The sequence below is a fragment of the Festucalex cinctus genome, chromosome 12 (genome assembly GCF_051991245.1).
Source record: "Festucalex cinctus isolate MCC-2025b chromosome 12, RoL_Fcin_1.0, whole genome shotgun sequence".
Taxonomy (NCBI): domain Eukaryota; kingdom Metazoa; phylum Chordata; class Actinopteri; order Syngnathiformes; family Syngnathidae; genus Festucalex; species Festucalex cinctus.
Genome location: NC_135422.1, coordinates 8,057,866 through 8,072,994, shown reverse-complemented (window position 1 = coordinate 8,072,994; position 15,129 = coordinate 8,057,866). Strand labels below are relative to the sequence as shown.

At 40.7% G+C, this 15,129-nt stretch overlaps 4 protein-coding genes across 12 annotated transcripts; 2 read left to right on the top strand and 2 right to left on the bottom strand.

Annotated features, from left to right (window-relative positions):
• Positions 1-322: 322 nt before the first annotated feature.
• Positions 323-2,829, bottom strand: iah1 (isoamyl acetate hydrolyzing esterase 1 (putative)). The gene is made up of 6 exons (XM_077538530.1): positions 2,673-2,829; positions 2,510-2,562; positions 2,278-2,423; positions 898-1,059; positions 711-832; positions 323-626 (listed from the first exon to the last, which is right to left on the bottom strand). The coding sequence occupies exons 1-6, from the start codon at positions 2,733-2,735 to the stop codon at positions 450-452; spliced, it is 723 nt and encodes a 240-aa protein (XP_077394656.1). The 5' UTR covers positions 2,736-2,829; the 3' UTR covers positions 323-449.
• A 680-nt stretch (positions 2,830-3,509) lies between these two features.
• itgb1bp1 (integrin beta 1 binding protein 1) lies at positions 3,510-14,381 on the top strand. Of its 6 annotated transcripts, none has more exons than XM_077538534.1 (8): positions 3,510-3,622; positions 4,761-4,824; positions 12,619-12,738; positions 12,912-12,990; positions 13,066-13,196; positions 13,306-13,398; positions 13,589-13,738; positions 13,812-14,381. In XM_077538534.1, exons 3-8 carry the CDS (start codon positions 12,667-12,669, stop codon positions 13,881-13,883), a joined length of 597 nt encoding a protein of 198 aa, XP_077394660.1. In that variant the 5' UTR covers positions 3,510-3,622; positions 4,761-4,824; positions 12,619-12,666; the 3' UTR covers positions 13,884-14,381. The 6 variants fall into 6 exon arrangements, with proteins under 6 accessions (XP_077394660.1, XP_077394658.1, XP_077394657.1 ...); XM_077538532.1 differs by lacking the exons at positions 3,510-3,622; positions 4,761-4,824 and adding exons at positions 8,046-8,194; positions 9,054-9,171; XM_077538531.1 differs by lacking the exons at positions 3,510-3,622; positions 4,761-4,824 and adding an exon at positions 10,442-10,529.
• LOC144031408 (uncharacterized) lies at positions 3,523-10,382 on the top strand. Of its 3 annotated transcripts, none has more exons than XR_013287525.1 (4): positions 3,523-4,508; positions 4,761-4,824; positions 8,035-8,194; positions 8,996-10,382. XR_013287525.1 is itself a non-coding variant. In XM_077538529.1 (2 exons), exon 1 carries the CDS (start codon positions 3,523-3,525, stop codon positions 4,471-4,473), a length of 951 nt encoding a protein of 316 aa, XP_077394655.1. In that variant the 3' UTR covers positions 4,474-4,508; positions 4,761-4,994. The 3 variants fall into 3 exon arrangements, 1 of the variants encoding a protein (XP_077394655.1); XR_013287524.1 differs by having other exon boundaries at positions 7,427-8,194; XM_077538529.1 differs by lacking the exons at positions 8,035-8,194; positions 8,996-10,382 and having other exon boundaries at positions 4,761-4,994.
• Positions 5,089-11,331, bottom strand: LOC144031407 (cleavage and polyadenylation specificity factor subunit 3). 2 transcript variants are annotated; one of them, XM_077538528.1, is made up of 18 exons: positions 11,126-11,329; positions 10,953-11,016; positions 10,735-10,832; positions 10,384-10,512; positions 10,127-10,304; positions 9,941-10,030; positions 9,689-9,839; positions 9,319-9,494; positions 8,987-9,145; positions 8,024-8,170; positions 7,402-7,554; positions 7,035-7,143; positions 6,869-6,967; positions 6,702-6,796; positions 6,544-6,631; positions 5,801-5,867; positions 5,626-5,722; positions 5,089-5,461 (listed from the first exon to the last, which is right to left on the bottom strand). In XM_077538528.1, exons 1-18 carry the CDS (start codon positions 11,194-11,196, stop codon positions 5,342-5,344), a joined length of 2,091 nt encoding a protein of 696 aa, XP_077394654.1. In that variant the 5' UTR covers positions 11,197-11,329; the 3' UTR covers positions 5,089-5,341. The 2 variants fall into 2 exon arrangements, with proteins under 2 accessions (XP_077394654.1, XP_077394653.1); XM_077538527.1 differs by having other exon boundaries at positions 6,702-6,967; positions 11,126-11,331.
• Positions 14,382-15,129: the final 748 nt, after the last annotated feature.

Genomic DNA, 15,129 nt, shown 5'->3' with positions numbered 1-15,129 from the left:
AGAAAAAGTGAGAACTGTTAATGCGGGGGAATTACTGTACACATTTGTGTCCTGCGTTATGATTGGCACTTTTTTAAATATGTCATTATGTCACCTGACTTCAAAACACTTGTGCCTTTCTTGGACTGTTATTCCCCCTCACACGGAGCGAGTCAGGAAAATGGAATTCCTGTTGTGACGCTTAGGTGCTCAAGTTGTGAGATTGTTTTGCGTGCTTATGTCAAATTGTGCTCACGATGTCTCTCCACTGTTGCCTGCTATTTAAGTCTAAGCCAAAACAGAAACATGGCTGACATGAAGTGAATGGATGTGAAACTGTTGCTCGGTGAAAAATTATTTTATTCATGTCCACTATTTGCATTACTCACACATCCCAATAAATGATTTGTTTGTATACAGAAAATATTAGGCTCCGCCTCTGTTAAAAGAAAGTCCTCGTGTCGTCTCGTTCACTGGTCACACAGCAGACTGCTCTCGGGGAGCCCGGCGTCCACGTCCGCCCAGTAGGGCAGGATGAAGGGCAGATGAGCTACTCTGCTCTCCAGCAGCTCCCAGAGGTGCTCCATCACAAACTGGTTGCCTTTTTCAGACAGGTGGAGGCCGTCTGACAGGTAGACTGTGAAGTCCTATGGAGAACCAAACTATTGTCATTGGGATGCACTCGTATCTTTCACCTCCGTTTTTCTTTCCATGAAATATGCAAATAATACCTGTCTGTCTTTCTGCATGAGCGTCCACAAGTCCAAGACGTCGGCGCCGCACTGAGCAGCCGCCTGGACGCACGCCTCGGCGTACTGGCCCGCCACGGAGTTGAGACGATTAAGAGGACAACCTGGGAACGGAAAAAAAGACACTCGATGAGCTTCAGCCGAGACGCCAATGTGCACGTGAAGTTACCTTTCAGCTTGCACGCTTCCTCCCAGGCTGCCTCGTGGATAGGAGGCGGGGTTATGAAGATGACCTTGCCTGCCGGGACTCCCGCCGTGGTCAGGTAGTTACTCATCGCCTTCAGGTTGTCGGAGTACTCGTGCAGAGGGACGTGCTGCTGAGAGTTCTTGTCTACATGCAGGTTGGAATTATTTCATTGTGTGAGTCATGTACAGATTCAATTAAAAGTATTGAAACTAGATTGAGAATTGAGAACAAATCTATTAACTTTCTTGTAAATTAAGTGTTGTAAAACTCCACTTCCTCATTTCATGGGAGCTGTGCAGCACTGCATTGCCTCAAGACTGAAAGTTCTTGATGTTTTATATATCAGTGAAAGTAGGTAAAATACATTTTGGTAAATAGCTGTTGCATAACGATTCATTTTGACCTACTAAACTACTTAGTTCATTTCATTTTTTGCATCACTCTCAAAAAAGAAAAAAAAATGGGGGAAGATGATGGAACGACAATAGTTTGCTTTTATTAAAAGTAGGCTTAGTTGGACATGCGAGGATTCCATTCAACTGCTAAAATATTATTTAATCTCATTCTCTACAATAAATCAATAAACACAGGGTTTTCATTATACTTTTTGTTCGGCCTTATTCTGCCTGTCCTTTATATTGAATGTTCTGCTGTTCGCCACTAGATGGCGTCACACTTGGTATCGTCACGAGGGATTTAATGACAATTTTAAAACTTGTTTTTAACAATTATTTAGTCTTCGTTAGTAATTATTTGTATGAAAATAATAGGGGTGTTAAAAAAAAATTGATTCGGCGATATATCGCGATACATCGCGCGATTCAATAATCGGCAGAATCGATTTTTTTTATTTTTTTATTTTTAGGATTCACACCTTGAGCATGGAAGAATGTTATATGAACGGAACATTAAGACTTAATATTTTATTTTAATGCTGTTCAAACATGAAACAGATTACAACCTCTATAAGACTGAAATTTCAGATAAATAAATACTACATTTTCATATAAATCTTACACTCTACAAGCTTACTGATTAGTATTTTCTAAATTTGAATGAAAAAAAATCGCAACAATCGACTTATAAATTCGTATCGGGATTAATCGGTATCGAATCGAATCGTGACCTGTGAATCGTGATACGAATCGAATCGTCAGGTACTAGGCAATTCACACCCCTAGAAAATAACTTTCAAACCACTTAAAAAAACGAACAACAAAAAAAAACCTTCTAGGCCATTGAAACAAACTAATGTAAAACGTGACTGAGCGCAACTCTTTGTGCTGCGCGACTTCACATTCCGCCGCCGCGGAAACTAGATCGCAACGTCGTATGTCGATGCAGTCGTATGTGGAGTTGTACCTTGCAGGGCGCAGTCGTTGGCTCCAAAGAAGACAGTCACCGCTGCAATGTTTGCCGACTGGTCCTGATGCACTATCCTGGGAAGAACAATCCGTCCCCATCGGGAATTGTAGCCCGACAGTCCTCTGTTGACTATGTCACACTTCCTAGTCGAAAAACACACGTGCCCATTGATTGTTTCATCTCCGAAATATACATCGGCTAGTCTAGGTTAATATAGAAACGGAAAAACCTTGCTAATTTATCGGCGATGCCCGAACCCCATCCGTTCACTTGGAAGGAGCACTGAAAGAACCAACAACAAAGTCAGCTAGCAACATTGGCTAGCATAACAGCGAACCAACTACTACAAGAAAAGTGAAATTCATAAAGTCAGTCCTTATGCAGCAGCCAACCTGTGTGATGGAATCCCCGAAAAGAATCACTTGAGGCCAGATTAAAGTTTTAAATTTAGACATGTCGGCTTGTCATGCCATTCATAAGCGCTTGACGCTAGAGTTGTACGGCGCATGCGCAATTGCAACAGCCTGGACACGAATTATTTGCCTAACAATGAAAATTAAAATTTTACACAAATCTTTTTGAAGCGTAGAACTATTTATAGGGTAAATGGTTCAAGCGAAGGGCTACTAGTTTGTTCCACACTTCTGAAATAACAAATTTACTCAAATTACCTTTATAAGAAATTATAGTTATGTGAAGACACTGACTTCCCACAATAATTACCAACGCAGATGTAATAATATAAAGACAGATAATTCAAAATGCAACACTATTTACATAAATCTCTGCAAATATTTAGAGGAAATCACAATGTCCCAGCACTGGGCGCTTCTAATGTGGTCCTCATGGGTGACCCCGTTGCCCGTAAGTATCATGTTGGTGACTCCTGGACACCTGGTGTGTGACATTATATAATGCTAAAACACAAAATAAACGCGTGAATAAAGATATAGGCATCAACAAATGTGAAGTAGGCCTATTTTTAATGTTGGTCGTATGACACCACTTTGTGTAAAAGTATACATTTAGAATAGTAGCTCCAGTATACTTAAATATTATAAAATCTCTTTTCAATTGAAAAAGTTTATTTTCTTTATTATTTAATTTTAATTACATTTATGAAGCTGTAAAAAGACTATGAAATTTTTGCCTTCACTTTTCCATCCGCGGCAATAGGGGGCGCTGCACAAAAAAAAGCGAAAAAAAAAAAGCCAACAACTTCCGTGTTTGGACTCGGCAAACATGGCGGAGGTCATTCTCCGTTTTGGCAGAAGTACGTTCCCCATTTCCCCGAAAATACGCAACAATTCCCCACTGAAACCTACTGGGAAGCATCAACAAGGTACAGTGCACTCATCGACGTTATCCACCGGAGGTTTATTTGCGGATTTTAACCACGATCGAGTGTCTGAAGACGTAAACAACTCGGACGTGACAGTTGGGATTTCACATGACGTCAATGGACGTGGTGTTGATTATTGTTTAGGGTTGAAGGACGATGAAAGTGCAAGTCACGGACACGCTTCTACTTGGCGCGGCCACGGAGACTCTTATGGGATATTCTCCCCGCAAAGCAGCGCTCGTCCGGGCTCCTGTTGGGGACATTTAACGTCCATCAGGACTTACGGCAATGGTGCCGCAGAGGAGCCTCTTTACAGAAGCAAAACGGGCTACTACGACATCCTCGGCGTGTCTCCCAAGGCCACCCAAGCTCAGATCAAAACCGCCTACTACAAACAATGCTTCCTCTACCACCCTGACAGAAACGCCGGCAACGACGACGCCACCATTCGCTTCTCGGACATCAGCGAGGCCTACGCGGTGCTGGGCCACAAGGGCTTGCGGAAGAAGTACGACCGCGGCCTTTTGAGCCAGTTCGACTTGAACAACAAGCCCCGGGCCGGATCATCCGCTGCCAAGCCCGCTGGACCAGGCTCCTCGTCGACGGGAGGGAGGAGGGCGGCGGTGGACCCCCGTGGGAGCATGTTCAACTTCGACGAGTTCTTTCGCTCGCATTACGGCGAGCAGCTCCAGCGGGACAAAGACAATCGGCAACGGAAGGAGGAGATGCTGAAGAAACGCGAGGAGTCGGTGGGTGAGAGGAACAAGGAGAGCACCATGGAGGTGGGAGTCGTCATACTGCTCCTTGCCGCCGTGGCGCTGGTGGCCACCTTGAGGGGAGCGTCGAGATGATGCGGGGACCTGGACCACCTTCACATGCTATTCATGTACAGTTGAACATCATAATAGTTATCTATTTCATAATTTATGGACTTCAGATCGAAATGTAACAGCCTTTCCAACATCAATAAATGCACACGCACATCATCTTGAGGGTTTCAAAATCAATATATGTTATCTAGATTTGCATAATTATGATGGTACAGACTAAATAAGAGCAGTCATTGGTGACTGTGTTTTAAAATGATCAAATCCAATTTAATATTGTGTTGTGACGGATGTCTTTTTATTTCTTTCAGACAGAAGACTGTGTTAAAGCGGAAAGAATGTCACTGTACCACAGTTAAGCTTCTTTGACTTACAGTAAGTCATGTCACACTCAGATTTTATTCACTATTTATATTTTTATGATGATCGGTCTTGTTGCGACATGCAAAATTCTAGAATAAGGTGCCTTTTATTTTGGGTGGCGTAAATGCCTTTGTCATCCTGCTTATTTAGGTAATAAATAATGAGCCGTACCTGGAACAGCACTATACATTTCCTTTGTGTCATTCTAAATGATCTTAAACTTGTATATTTTTGAAGAAATTCTAATCTCTGGGAAAAGATGACCCTTGACACTAGTTTGTTGTTAAATACTGATCATTTAATTTAATTAGAAATTCACATTAAGCGTTAACACAAGTCTCCAAGTTTAGTGCACAATTTTTTTTACTCAACATATAAATACTATAAATACTAATAAATAAGTAAATAGAACTGCTTGCAGGTTAAAAAACAACATGTTAAAAATACTGACAATCTATTAGCTCTTCAACGTGAGTTAGTGTTATCCGGAGCATACAAAGTGTCACTTCAAAAATGCCTCACTCAAGACTTAAAGCGATGGCATGAGTGACGTGATGGGATTGAGGGCGTCAAAGAGGCGATGCACGGCTTGCTCCACCAGCTCCCTCAGGGAATCGTCTCCTGTGTCCTCATCCTCGTAGCTCACCGACTGTTAGGGGTGTGAGAAATGGGTAAATTGGGTCTGTTTTAGGGGAGGAGACTCCGAGAGATGTGTGAGAAGAAAGCACACCATTTTTTCCTTGACATATACGGTTAAGATGTTAAAAATGTGTACGTCCCGAAGCAATATTGCACAACATGAAAGCGTCTCACCCGTGTTTCCAAGCAAATATTCACCGTCTTGCCGTCGACGGTCACAGAGATATTTTGACCATCGCTGATGTCCACGTAGTCCTGTCCAAACATGTCCCTGAAAACCAAACAAAGCTGACCTTAACCCTCCTGATCATAACAGGGAATGTAAATAGGATGGAGTCACACTACTCACTGTAACATGACTTCTAGTCGACTTTGAAAGACGTCCATGTCTAAAATGGAACTTTGGGTTTCCATGACTAAACACAAAAGTGATTAATATGAGACTTAGATTCAACCAATAAAAAAAATGTTCAGTAACGTATAAGGTATTATTAATAGATGCGATAGAAAAACCACACACCCAATACAATATCCATAGTTTTCATCAGCTGGTTTCAGGTCAGTAAACAAAACCTATTGAGATTTCAAGTATTGTTACCAACTAGACTAAACGCAATTTCTGGAGAAATTGCGTGGGAATGCTGAAAACTGAATGCTAATACCTGAATGCTAAGATTGGAATGCTTATTAAGTAAATTGAGAGATATATTATGAAATTATGATCATCTGGTTCCTGGACAATGCACTTTACCAACTGTGCCACCGAGCAGCATCAGACACCTGGTAATGATGTTAAGTTATATGTATGGAAGTGGGCGTGGAAAGTGTACTTAGAAATAGTTCAACGTCCGTCCCATTGAAAATGAATGGGGAAAAGTTCATTTTAAACGTTAAGTTGTGCAAATACTGTATGTAATGTGGAATCAGACAATATATACCCCGGGAGGCGTCAAATTTTTAAGCTAGTTAAAATTCAAACAGTGTAAATTGGAAGTATTATGTGAAAGTTGTTAGGCAGCAAAAAAGTGCGGAGTATAAAAATCACAATAACGTGGGAATGCTGAAGCATTCCCAACAACAACCACTCCCAACCTTTCTGAGCCTTTGGATTGGACTGGACCTCCAGCACCACGGTGGTGATGGCGTCGGCGTACATGTCGTTGAGAGGGTTAGCGATCCACTGAAAGCAAAACAGAAGTCGGACAATTGCAGCGCAAAGAATGTTCACTGAAGAGCGTCCCGGCACTCACCTCCAGCAGAACCATGCCCATTTCGTGGATCAGAGTGATACTTTGGAAGATCCTCAGCGTCTTTTTCTCCGTTCCATCCAGCTCTTCCACGTCACCTGAATGCATCAGCAATGTATTCATAGTTTTTTGTTTTGTAAAAATGTCAAAACGCATGCATGAAGGCTCACCTGTGAGGTTCCTCAGGTGGCAAACGAGCAGCGAGTAGGGTCCAGTGAAGGGGATGGCCTGCGTCTGCTTCACTGTGCTCATGGACAGCTCTGTATACACTGCAAAAACGTAGCATGTTGACATGTACAGTCAGTTGTGGCCATGACGGGTGGGTCGTTGACTCACGTGAAAGGTCCGAGGGGTTGAGGATGTGATAGTTGAAGTTCTTCTTCACCAGGATGCCCGACACCCTCTGACCCTGAACACATTTCTGATCCGCCAGCGAGCCCATCACCTGAACATCACCGCACAATCACGTCAGGGCTATGAGAGCTCATCAAATAATAACACGGAGGCTCATAGCATACATTTTTTAACTCATTCGCTACCAGCCCAGTTAAAATGGATTTTTGACGTTTATAGCCGTCAATGGCAATGAATGAGTTAACTCTACCAATGTGCTTGCTTGCTAAAAAAAAAAAAAAAAAGGAAAAAAAAAAGTTTTTTACGTTATGTCTGTGTAGGCTAACAAAAACGTGTGACATTTAATAACCTTGGCCAGTTTCTCTCCTCTGAAGTTGAGGGTGACAGACTCTGTGTTACGAGGGTTGTGGACTTCGATGTGAACCTGGTCGTTGTCCTCGTACTCTCGGATAAGCGCCGCTTTCAGTCGCGCCATCTCGTTCTGCTCGCCGTGGACCAAGATCTGAGGTAGGGCAAGGGGCTATTTTCAACCAATCGACAACTTAAATAGATGAACTTACACAAGCCAATGAGATTCTACTCGATATGCAGGTGCAGCTCAGTATATTGTGTAACATCTGAGACCATCACTGAGCAGGTGCATTTACACTGCCATTTATCATCACCAGTCAACTTGGTCATTCAGAAATCATCAGGGAACTTCTTGAATCAGTTGGCTGCACTGAGAGAAAAGGGGGTGCAATAATTTCACATTAACTACTTTTCAGTTTCGTTAAAAAAAAAAACAAAGCTTCTAAAGTTTTTTTGTAATCTTATCTAAAGGTTAAAAAAAGTCTTTGGCAAGGCACTGTACCTATAGCTATATTTAAAAACAAAAAAAAAACATACTTTAGTTCTAATATTTTGCCCTGTTTGTATAGCTAGACTACACTTTTGCAAAGTCACATTTTTTTTTTGTTATTCTTCCCTACCACGTGCGGAGGTTTGAGAGCACGGATGAACTCGCTGGTCTGCTGGTAGTCCGTGTGGGCCGAGAAGGAGATGTAGTCCACCGACATCTTCAGCTGCAGCTTCTGTCCCGACATGGTGGTGATCTCCTCCGGCTCGGACATGATGTGCTGCGCAACAAACAAATCACCACGGTGAGCTGCATTGACAGTTATATGCGCATTAAATACTGCATACTAACTTCAGCTACAGTATTTGGCGGTGTTTACATTTTGGTTATGGTATTGTAGTTGGAAACACCAGATGGATGAATTGATATAAGTGATATAATTTTTACCCCTCTCGCAGTAAATCGAGCCAATTGCTGGCTCCCCCTAGAATTGTGATACCTCGGTCATTTATGAATATTTTTTTTACTTCCGACCACTCAAAATGTTCAGTGGCATCAGACCTATCGATACATATTTAGTATTTATTTATTTATTTATTTTGGATGCCTTCTATGGACAATAAATGCAATAGTGTCCTATGAACGCAAATAACTATAATGTACGTAATATGTACAAACAAATCCAAGTTGGAATACATGATATCATGTCATTATAGCCTTGAATATGTTGAATACTTACGTAGTTTATTAACGACAGGCTAGCATTTCACAAACACACTTTTCACAACCGGTAAGGATGACAATGAGGCAAGGAGTTGTAAAGATCAATTAGTTTTCATTTTCTATATTAATTTATCTATAGTGATTCACTACACACACTATTAAGTATTTCATGATTTTTAAAGTATTTTTTTGCTTACAACAAAAACAAAAAAAACAAAAAAATCGAAAAATATTTGAACATTACATAAACATTTTTTTTTTTAATATAGAAATTGTCCTTAAAACTATCCTCCTACCTTGAATGAATGTTTACATGACTTTAACTTTACAAACTGAGCTAGCGTATGAAATGACCTTTTCTCAATTAAATGACCTTTGCCAGTGTTCCCTCCACACAGTAGCCGGCGATGATGACTCCATTTCTCTTGTCCGTGCACCAGCTTTCAAAGAGCTCCCTGGAGAGGCCGCTCTGCATCATGCCAGGGGACGCCATCACCACACTGGGGCCGATGTCATCAAAGTGGTCCATGCTCTAGATTAGAATTTCAAGACACCCAAGTCAGTTTTCATCCAGTCACACACACACACACACAAAAAAAAGAAAAAAAAAAAAAGAGACTAATATCCCACAAGAAAACTTGCATTTGAACAGGGGTGTGTAGACTTTTTCTAACCACTGTACATCAACAACAAGCTTTCCTTTACCTTGAGGTTGCTGATGTGCTTGAAGACAAAAGGGTTGTTTATGTTGATGGCTTTGCGAATCTTGTCGTTCATGGCGTTGACGTAGGTCTGGTACACGGCCATGCACTTCTTGGCCAAGGACGAGGCGTAGTAGATGGGGATGTCATGGAGCTCCGGATGGTTCTGCCAGTACTCATCTGCAGTTAAAAAAAAAAAAAAAGTGACATTAGATTTTCCCATTAGAAATTTGGGACATGTAAATCGTAGATAAGGGTGGAAAAAAAATGTAAAACTTGAGTGTAAAATCTGATTGTTCCTGTTATATAAATTATATAAAAATTGTCAGTGGTGAAAGTATTGAGACCAATGATAAAATCCAACATTCTCTCACCCAGTATGAGCAGCAGTTCCTGGGCTCGCCCCAAAGCGAACACTGGGATCAAACAGCGGCCCTCTCTGTTGACGATGTCGTGGACCGTGTTACAAAAGCGAGCCTCGCGCTCTTCACGCTTCTCATGGATGTGCGTGCCGTAGGTGGACTCCTGCACAAGAACAATTAAAGACACTTTTGGTCACCTCAAGGAAAAGGAAGGAAAAACATGCAAACTTTTTGTGAGAAATGCTGAATTTTCGGGGGTAGTACAATGATTAAGATATCTGGTTTGACGCTCGGGATCTCAGCCGCCATGAGGTGCCTGTCTTCCTGTCGTGAGAAGTCTCCAGTGTACAGCAGCTTTGTAAGGAACAGAATGAACATTTATTTCAATTGTTTTATTCTGGAGGTTCCACTGACTATAGTAGTACTCGATACGCAAATAAAAGCTGTTACCTTGACCCCGGCTATTTCGATCATAAACATGGCAGCTCCCAGCACGTGGCCGGCGTGGTAGCACCAGAACTTGATCCCCGCCACCTCCTTGACCTCATGGAAGTTGATGGTCTCAATCTTATCCATGCTCTCCTCCAGGTCCGTCTCAGTGTATAGCATGTCGTCTGCAGAAATGTTGCTATAACACGGGGGTGGAGATAAAGCACAAATTACAGTTGTATTGTAGTTTATACTCAATAAAGGATTTTGTAACTTACCTGACTTTGACGTAGTCGGACAGGAGCCAGCGGTAGATGGCCTTGGTGGCATGGGTCATGAAGGTTCTGCCTTTGAAGCTGGTCTTCTCGAGGAACCAAGGAAGAGCCCCACAGTGATCCAGGTGGAAACTTGAGACAAAACAAATGTAAAAATTACTCCCACATTGTATGTTTCAAAGGTTACATTTAATACAGTATATAAAACTGCTGTTTCAGAAAACGTGTCTTTAGGCAAGACTAAAATATGATCCAGACATGTTAGGACATGTGGTCTTATTTGAAAAAAATAAAAAACGAAAATTCCTTCTCCTGACGACAAAAAAAAAAAAAAAAAAAAAAAAAAAAACTCACTGGCTGATTAGCAGCAGGTCAATCTCCGCTGGGTCAATCAAGTCTATGTAGGGGAGGGCATCCATTCCCTCTAAGCCAGGGTGGATGCCACAGTCCAGCTGACAAACACATAAATCAAAACAAATAAATTATAGCCTCCAAACACACAGATTCTCTCTCCCTCCCTCCGCTTAGCTGTCAAAAAACAACAGCTGAAGGCTCAAATCACAATTAGTTACCATAATTTTTCTTCCTTTAAACTCCAGGATAATACAAGATCTCCCAACCTCTTGCCCAGCACCCCTGGAGAAAAGACACAAATAAAAATAACGTGAGCTAACATTAATGTACATAGTGATATAATCATATAGCCCATAATAATAATAAAAAAAGAATTAATTTGTCAGCGTACAGCGGACGAATATGAAGCTGGTCACTCTCCTCTGCCGGGACGACCACCTCCACTTTGCGTTTTGAAGCCATACCTACCGGAAAGCACAGCGTAAAAATGACAAATCTCACAATAAAATCATAGCGCAATGTTTTGAAAATGAATGAGGAGGCGGTCCCTCGACGAGCGGGACACTTCCGGTCGTCTTTCAAAACACCGCCGATACGAATAAGAGGAAATGGCGAAGGTTCCGGTACAAACCTTCCGTTCCAGAATAATGTGTATGTTTCGGACAAATGATAACAAAATACTTCAAAATATATTAAAAGTAAAAACAGTTACAGGTTTATTGGTTTAATGTTCATCTCTGGTAAAAGCAGTCTACTTTTCGAGCTGTCACTGGCTAAAATTGGGTAGGTCCCTTTAAGAAGCGTTGGGTGGAGGCTGTGAAACTGGCTCGAGTAGCTAAGCTGAGAGCGAATAAAAGCCGACAAACGCCCTGTGGAAGTCAGGCAGGGTGATCAACCAAGTTGTGTTAACGGTACTCTGATGCGTCATCATTGCTGATAGGTATGCACGTGCTGAAATTATTTTAATAAATGCAGCCTGAGCCTTAAGGGAGTGAAAGTTAACCAACTTCAGCGTTCAAACGAAAGCGACGTTGAGCGTGGGATGTCACTACTGACTAATGAACGGTTTTACTCGAGTGTTTTCGTTCCTAAATTTAGGCGCTGACTACAACAACGTTATTCATGCTATAACATGTAATTTGCGAATATAAATTATATTGGGGCTCACGGGAATAGTGTAACTGGTATGTGACTCCTAAATATTTTATGGCCGCATGCACCCATAGCAGCTTTTGGTCTGCAGGAAGCTGACAAGAAAGCATAATGATACCTGCACGTCGTGATACCTGTATGTTTTTTTTTGTTTTTGTTTTAAATAAATGTATCAGACTTTTCTTTTTTCCCCTTGACTAACGAGTTAATTTATTTCAAGTCGTCTTTCCATTTTAAATGAATTTTAAAAAATGTCCACAGTTTTTTGTAAGATGTTTTTATGTGAACTATGAAAGCAACAATTTGTGCATCATTATAGTTCTTTGTGCATGGTAGTTTGCGTGTCCGAGCGACGTACGCGTTTTCTCTTGAATAATGTTGAATATGTTTTGACTATGATTATACATGTGTCTTTACTTAATTAAACTGTATAAGGAATTAAAAAAAAGAAATGCAGTATTATACAATATAATAGTGTTCGCGGGTAACACGTTTTTTTTATTATTATTATCAAATGTATATTAAAATAATATAATTGCTAATTTTGTAAATTATCACCTTTTAATTCAATCATAATTATTTATTTGCCTTTCAGTTAATTTGTTTGGTGCACAATGTTAAAAAAAAAAAAAAAGGCATTCCATTAAAATAAAACAGTATACTGGATATAATACATATTGTCAAGCAAAACGAGGACTTTTCATCATATTAAAAATGTTTGGTGGTGTTTAGGTTGAAGGTGGGGCTGTGATGTGGTGGTCCAGGATGCGAAAGTAAAAGATGTTCCGCAAGGTGAAAAAACGCCACAGCAGCAGTAGCTCTCAGAGCAGTGAGATCAGCGCCAAAAGTAAGGTACGGTAACTAAACTCGTTCAACTCCAATGCAATCTAAAGATGGCCACAAGTGATGTGTGAAGACTGAGGCTGTTTTTTTTTGTTTTTTTTTAAATGCATGTCGTTTATTGGTTCTCATTAGATCATGCAGGTATCTAATGTTATGATCCTGAGCTCATGTCTCTTCTGTAGTCTGTCGATTCCAGTTTGGGAGGCCTGTCCAGATCCAGCACGGTCAACAGCCTCGACACGGACTCGTCAAAGTGCGCGGGTCAGTGGGACGTCATCATCTGGGCACTTGTATTTAATTCCCTCCTCTTATGGATGCCAAAATGTATGACCTTAGGAAACAACGCATCCGAAACTTGCGCAGAGTTCCGTGTGAAGTATGTGGGAGCCATTGAGAGGTTGCAGTTTGACATGAGCAAGACGCTCCAGGAACCTCTCGACCTCATCAACTACATTGATGCCGCTCAGGTAAAAAAAAAAAAAAAAATGTTGATCCAATAAGGTACAGTACAAGAGTTGTATGACATCAAATCTGCCTTTATAAAAAAAAAAAAAATCTAACTATTTATTTTTTTAGCAAGATGGAAAGCTGCCGTTTGTGCCAGGAGACGAGGAAATGACCCTGGTTGTGTCGAAACATGGCGTCAAAGTGGCCTCACTGGACCAGTGTGTGAGTTTTTTGTTTTTTTTTCTTTACCAAAGCAAATATACTGTGTGCTCTAAATTCAAGTTTGACTCCTCAAGTGTTGGCAGCAAAGCACTACATTTAAATGTAGCTCCTCAACTCGCAGGATGAATTTCTATTTTCGTTTTGTTTTTGACACTTCTATGATAGCTAAAACTTCTTCTTATTCCTTCAGGATGTGTTGCACCGCCATCCTCTCTACCTGATCGTGCGCATGCTGTGCTACGACGACGGCCTCGGCGCGGGGAAGAACCTCCTGGCCCTCAAAACCACCGACCCCGAGCAGGAGGGATGCAGCATCTGGGTGTACCAGTGCAACAGCTCTGTGAGTGTCAGAATGAAACTGTGCTATGTAAAAAGAGTAAATACTTGATTTCGTTGTTTTTAATGTTAAACAGGAGCAGGCTCAGTCCATCTGCAAGGTGCTCTCAGCCTCCTTCGACTGTGCGCTCGCATCAGGCAAGTCTTGAGGATGGCGAGGGAAAAATAAAACCAACAAAGGGAGAGAACTATGACTGACGAATGCAACCTTTTTTCTTTGAACCAAGTTTTTTTTTTTTTTTTTCTCTCAATGGATTCTACCTAGATGGCATATCAGTATCTCTACGCAACCAAACAATCTCATTTGGACTTTTGAGTTCAAAATCATAGCTGCTGGGGAACAAAATGAAATGGTTGCATTTCAGTCATTTGGTACAACGTATGTCACAAGGTGGTACGTATGTATGACTGTCTGTACAAATGCATTCAGCAATAGTTCGGTGCAACTATATGGGTACGATTCTTGAAATGTGGCCGCTTATCCTTAATATGTGAGACTTGAATTTATTAATATCATCCGTTTAGTGTTTGTGACCAATAATAATAGAAAGAAATTGTGGTACTTTTATTTCATGTTCCTGCCGTTGTCACTTTCACCCATTTTCTGTTTGAAAATGTGACATTAAATGATTGAAATGCTTCCTGTTTTTGAGCATCTTTCTTTTTTGTTTTTAATAGAAGTTCAAATTTCCACCAGAGGGAGCTCTTGATTTATAATGCCTTATATACAGTATATATTTATAATGCCTGCTGTAGAACGCAAACTATGGTTTGCTTTGCACTTTGCAAGATAGCGCCTTGATGTATATAATAAATCCTCACAATTGGAAGAAGTAAATGCATTTCATGATAGTGGAAAAAAATACATGGTACATAACAAATTTGGGGATTGTTTTTGTACTGCGTAAGGTATTTAGAGAAATGTTAAGTAGAGTCTCGCAAGTAATTTATGATGACTGGATTATTTTCAACTTTGATTAAAAAAAAAAAAAAATCCATACATAATGTTAATAATTCATCACAGGATTCCATTTGATTTTTTTTCAACAGGTGTAACCGTAAGGGAATTTAACAAAATCCTAGCCGATTCCTGGAAAAGATTATAAGAATATAGTTTCATAAAACTCGCTACAATACCTAGAGACCAAAACGTTCCTCTGTGACAATTCTGTTAATGTTGAGTCAATTGATAGTGTTATTGTAACGATGTTTCTCTTAACTTAAAAAAAAGTAAAATAAAAAATAGCCGAATTCTGCGCACTCTCTTCAAGCCATTTTGTTCTTGATCTTATGAATGCACCCTTTGCTTTTATATTAATCGTCGAATTTCCATTGTAAACAAATTAATTACGAATTTTCCTCCTCGGTCACTTGGTCTTTTCTGGAGCAACTGGA

Excerpts from the sequence above, each read along its gene's own strand:
- iah1 (XM_077538530.1), bottom strand. The coding sequence starts at position 2,735 with ATGTCTAAATTTAAAACTTTAATCTGGCCTCAAGTGATTCTTTTCGGG. Across the intron at positions 2,424-2,509 it reads ATCGCCGATAAATTAGCAAG|GAAGTGTGACATAGTCAACA; the intron begins GTTTTTCCGTTT and ends TTTTTCGACTAG. Across the intron at positions 627-710 it reads TCATGCAGAAAGACAGACAG|GACTTCACAGTCTACCTGTC; the intron begins GTATTATTTGCA and ends GGTTCTCCATAG.
- LOC144031408 (XM_077538529.1), top strand. The coding sequence starts at position 3,523 with ATGGCGGAGGTCATTCTCCGTTTTGGCAGAAGTACGTTCCCCATTTCC.
- LOC144031407 (XM_077538527.1), bottom strand. The coding sequence starts at position 11,196 with ATGGCTTCAAAACGCAAAGTGGAGGTGGTCGTCCCGGCAGAGGAGAGT. Across the intron at positions 10,305-10,383 it reads TCCGACTACGTCAAAGTCAG|CAACATTTCTGCAGACGACA; the intron begins GTAAGTTACAAA and ends CCCGTGTTATAG. Across the intron at positions 6,632-6,701 it reads TGGGCATGGTTCTGCTGGAG|TGGATCGCTAACCCTCTCAA; the intron begins GTGAGTGCCGGG and ends TTTTGCTTTCAG.
- itgb1bp1 (XM_077538534.1), top strand. The coding sequence starts at position 12,667 with ATGTTCCGCAAGGTGAAAAAACGCCACAGCAGCAGTAGCTCTCAGAGC. Across the intron at positions 12,991-13,065 it reads GGACTCGTCAAAGTGCGCGG|GAAACAACGCATCCGAAACT; the intron begins GTCAGTGGGACG and ends GTATGACCTTAG. Across the intron at positions 13,197-13,305 it reads ACTACATTGATGCCGCTCAG|CAAGATGGAAAGCTGCCGTT; the intron begins GTAAAAAAAAAA and ends TTATTTTTTTAG.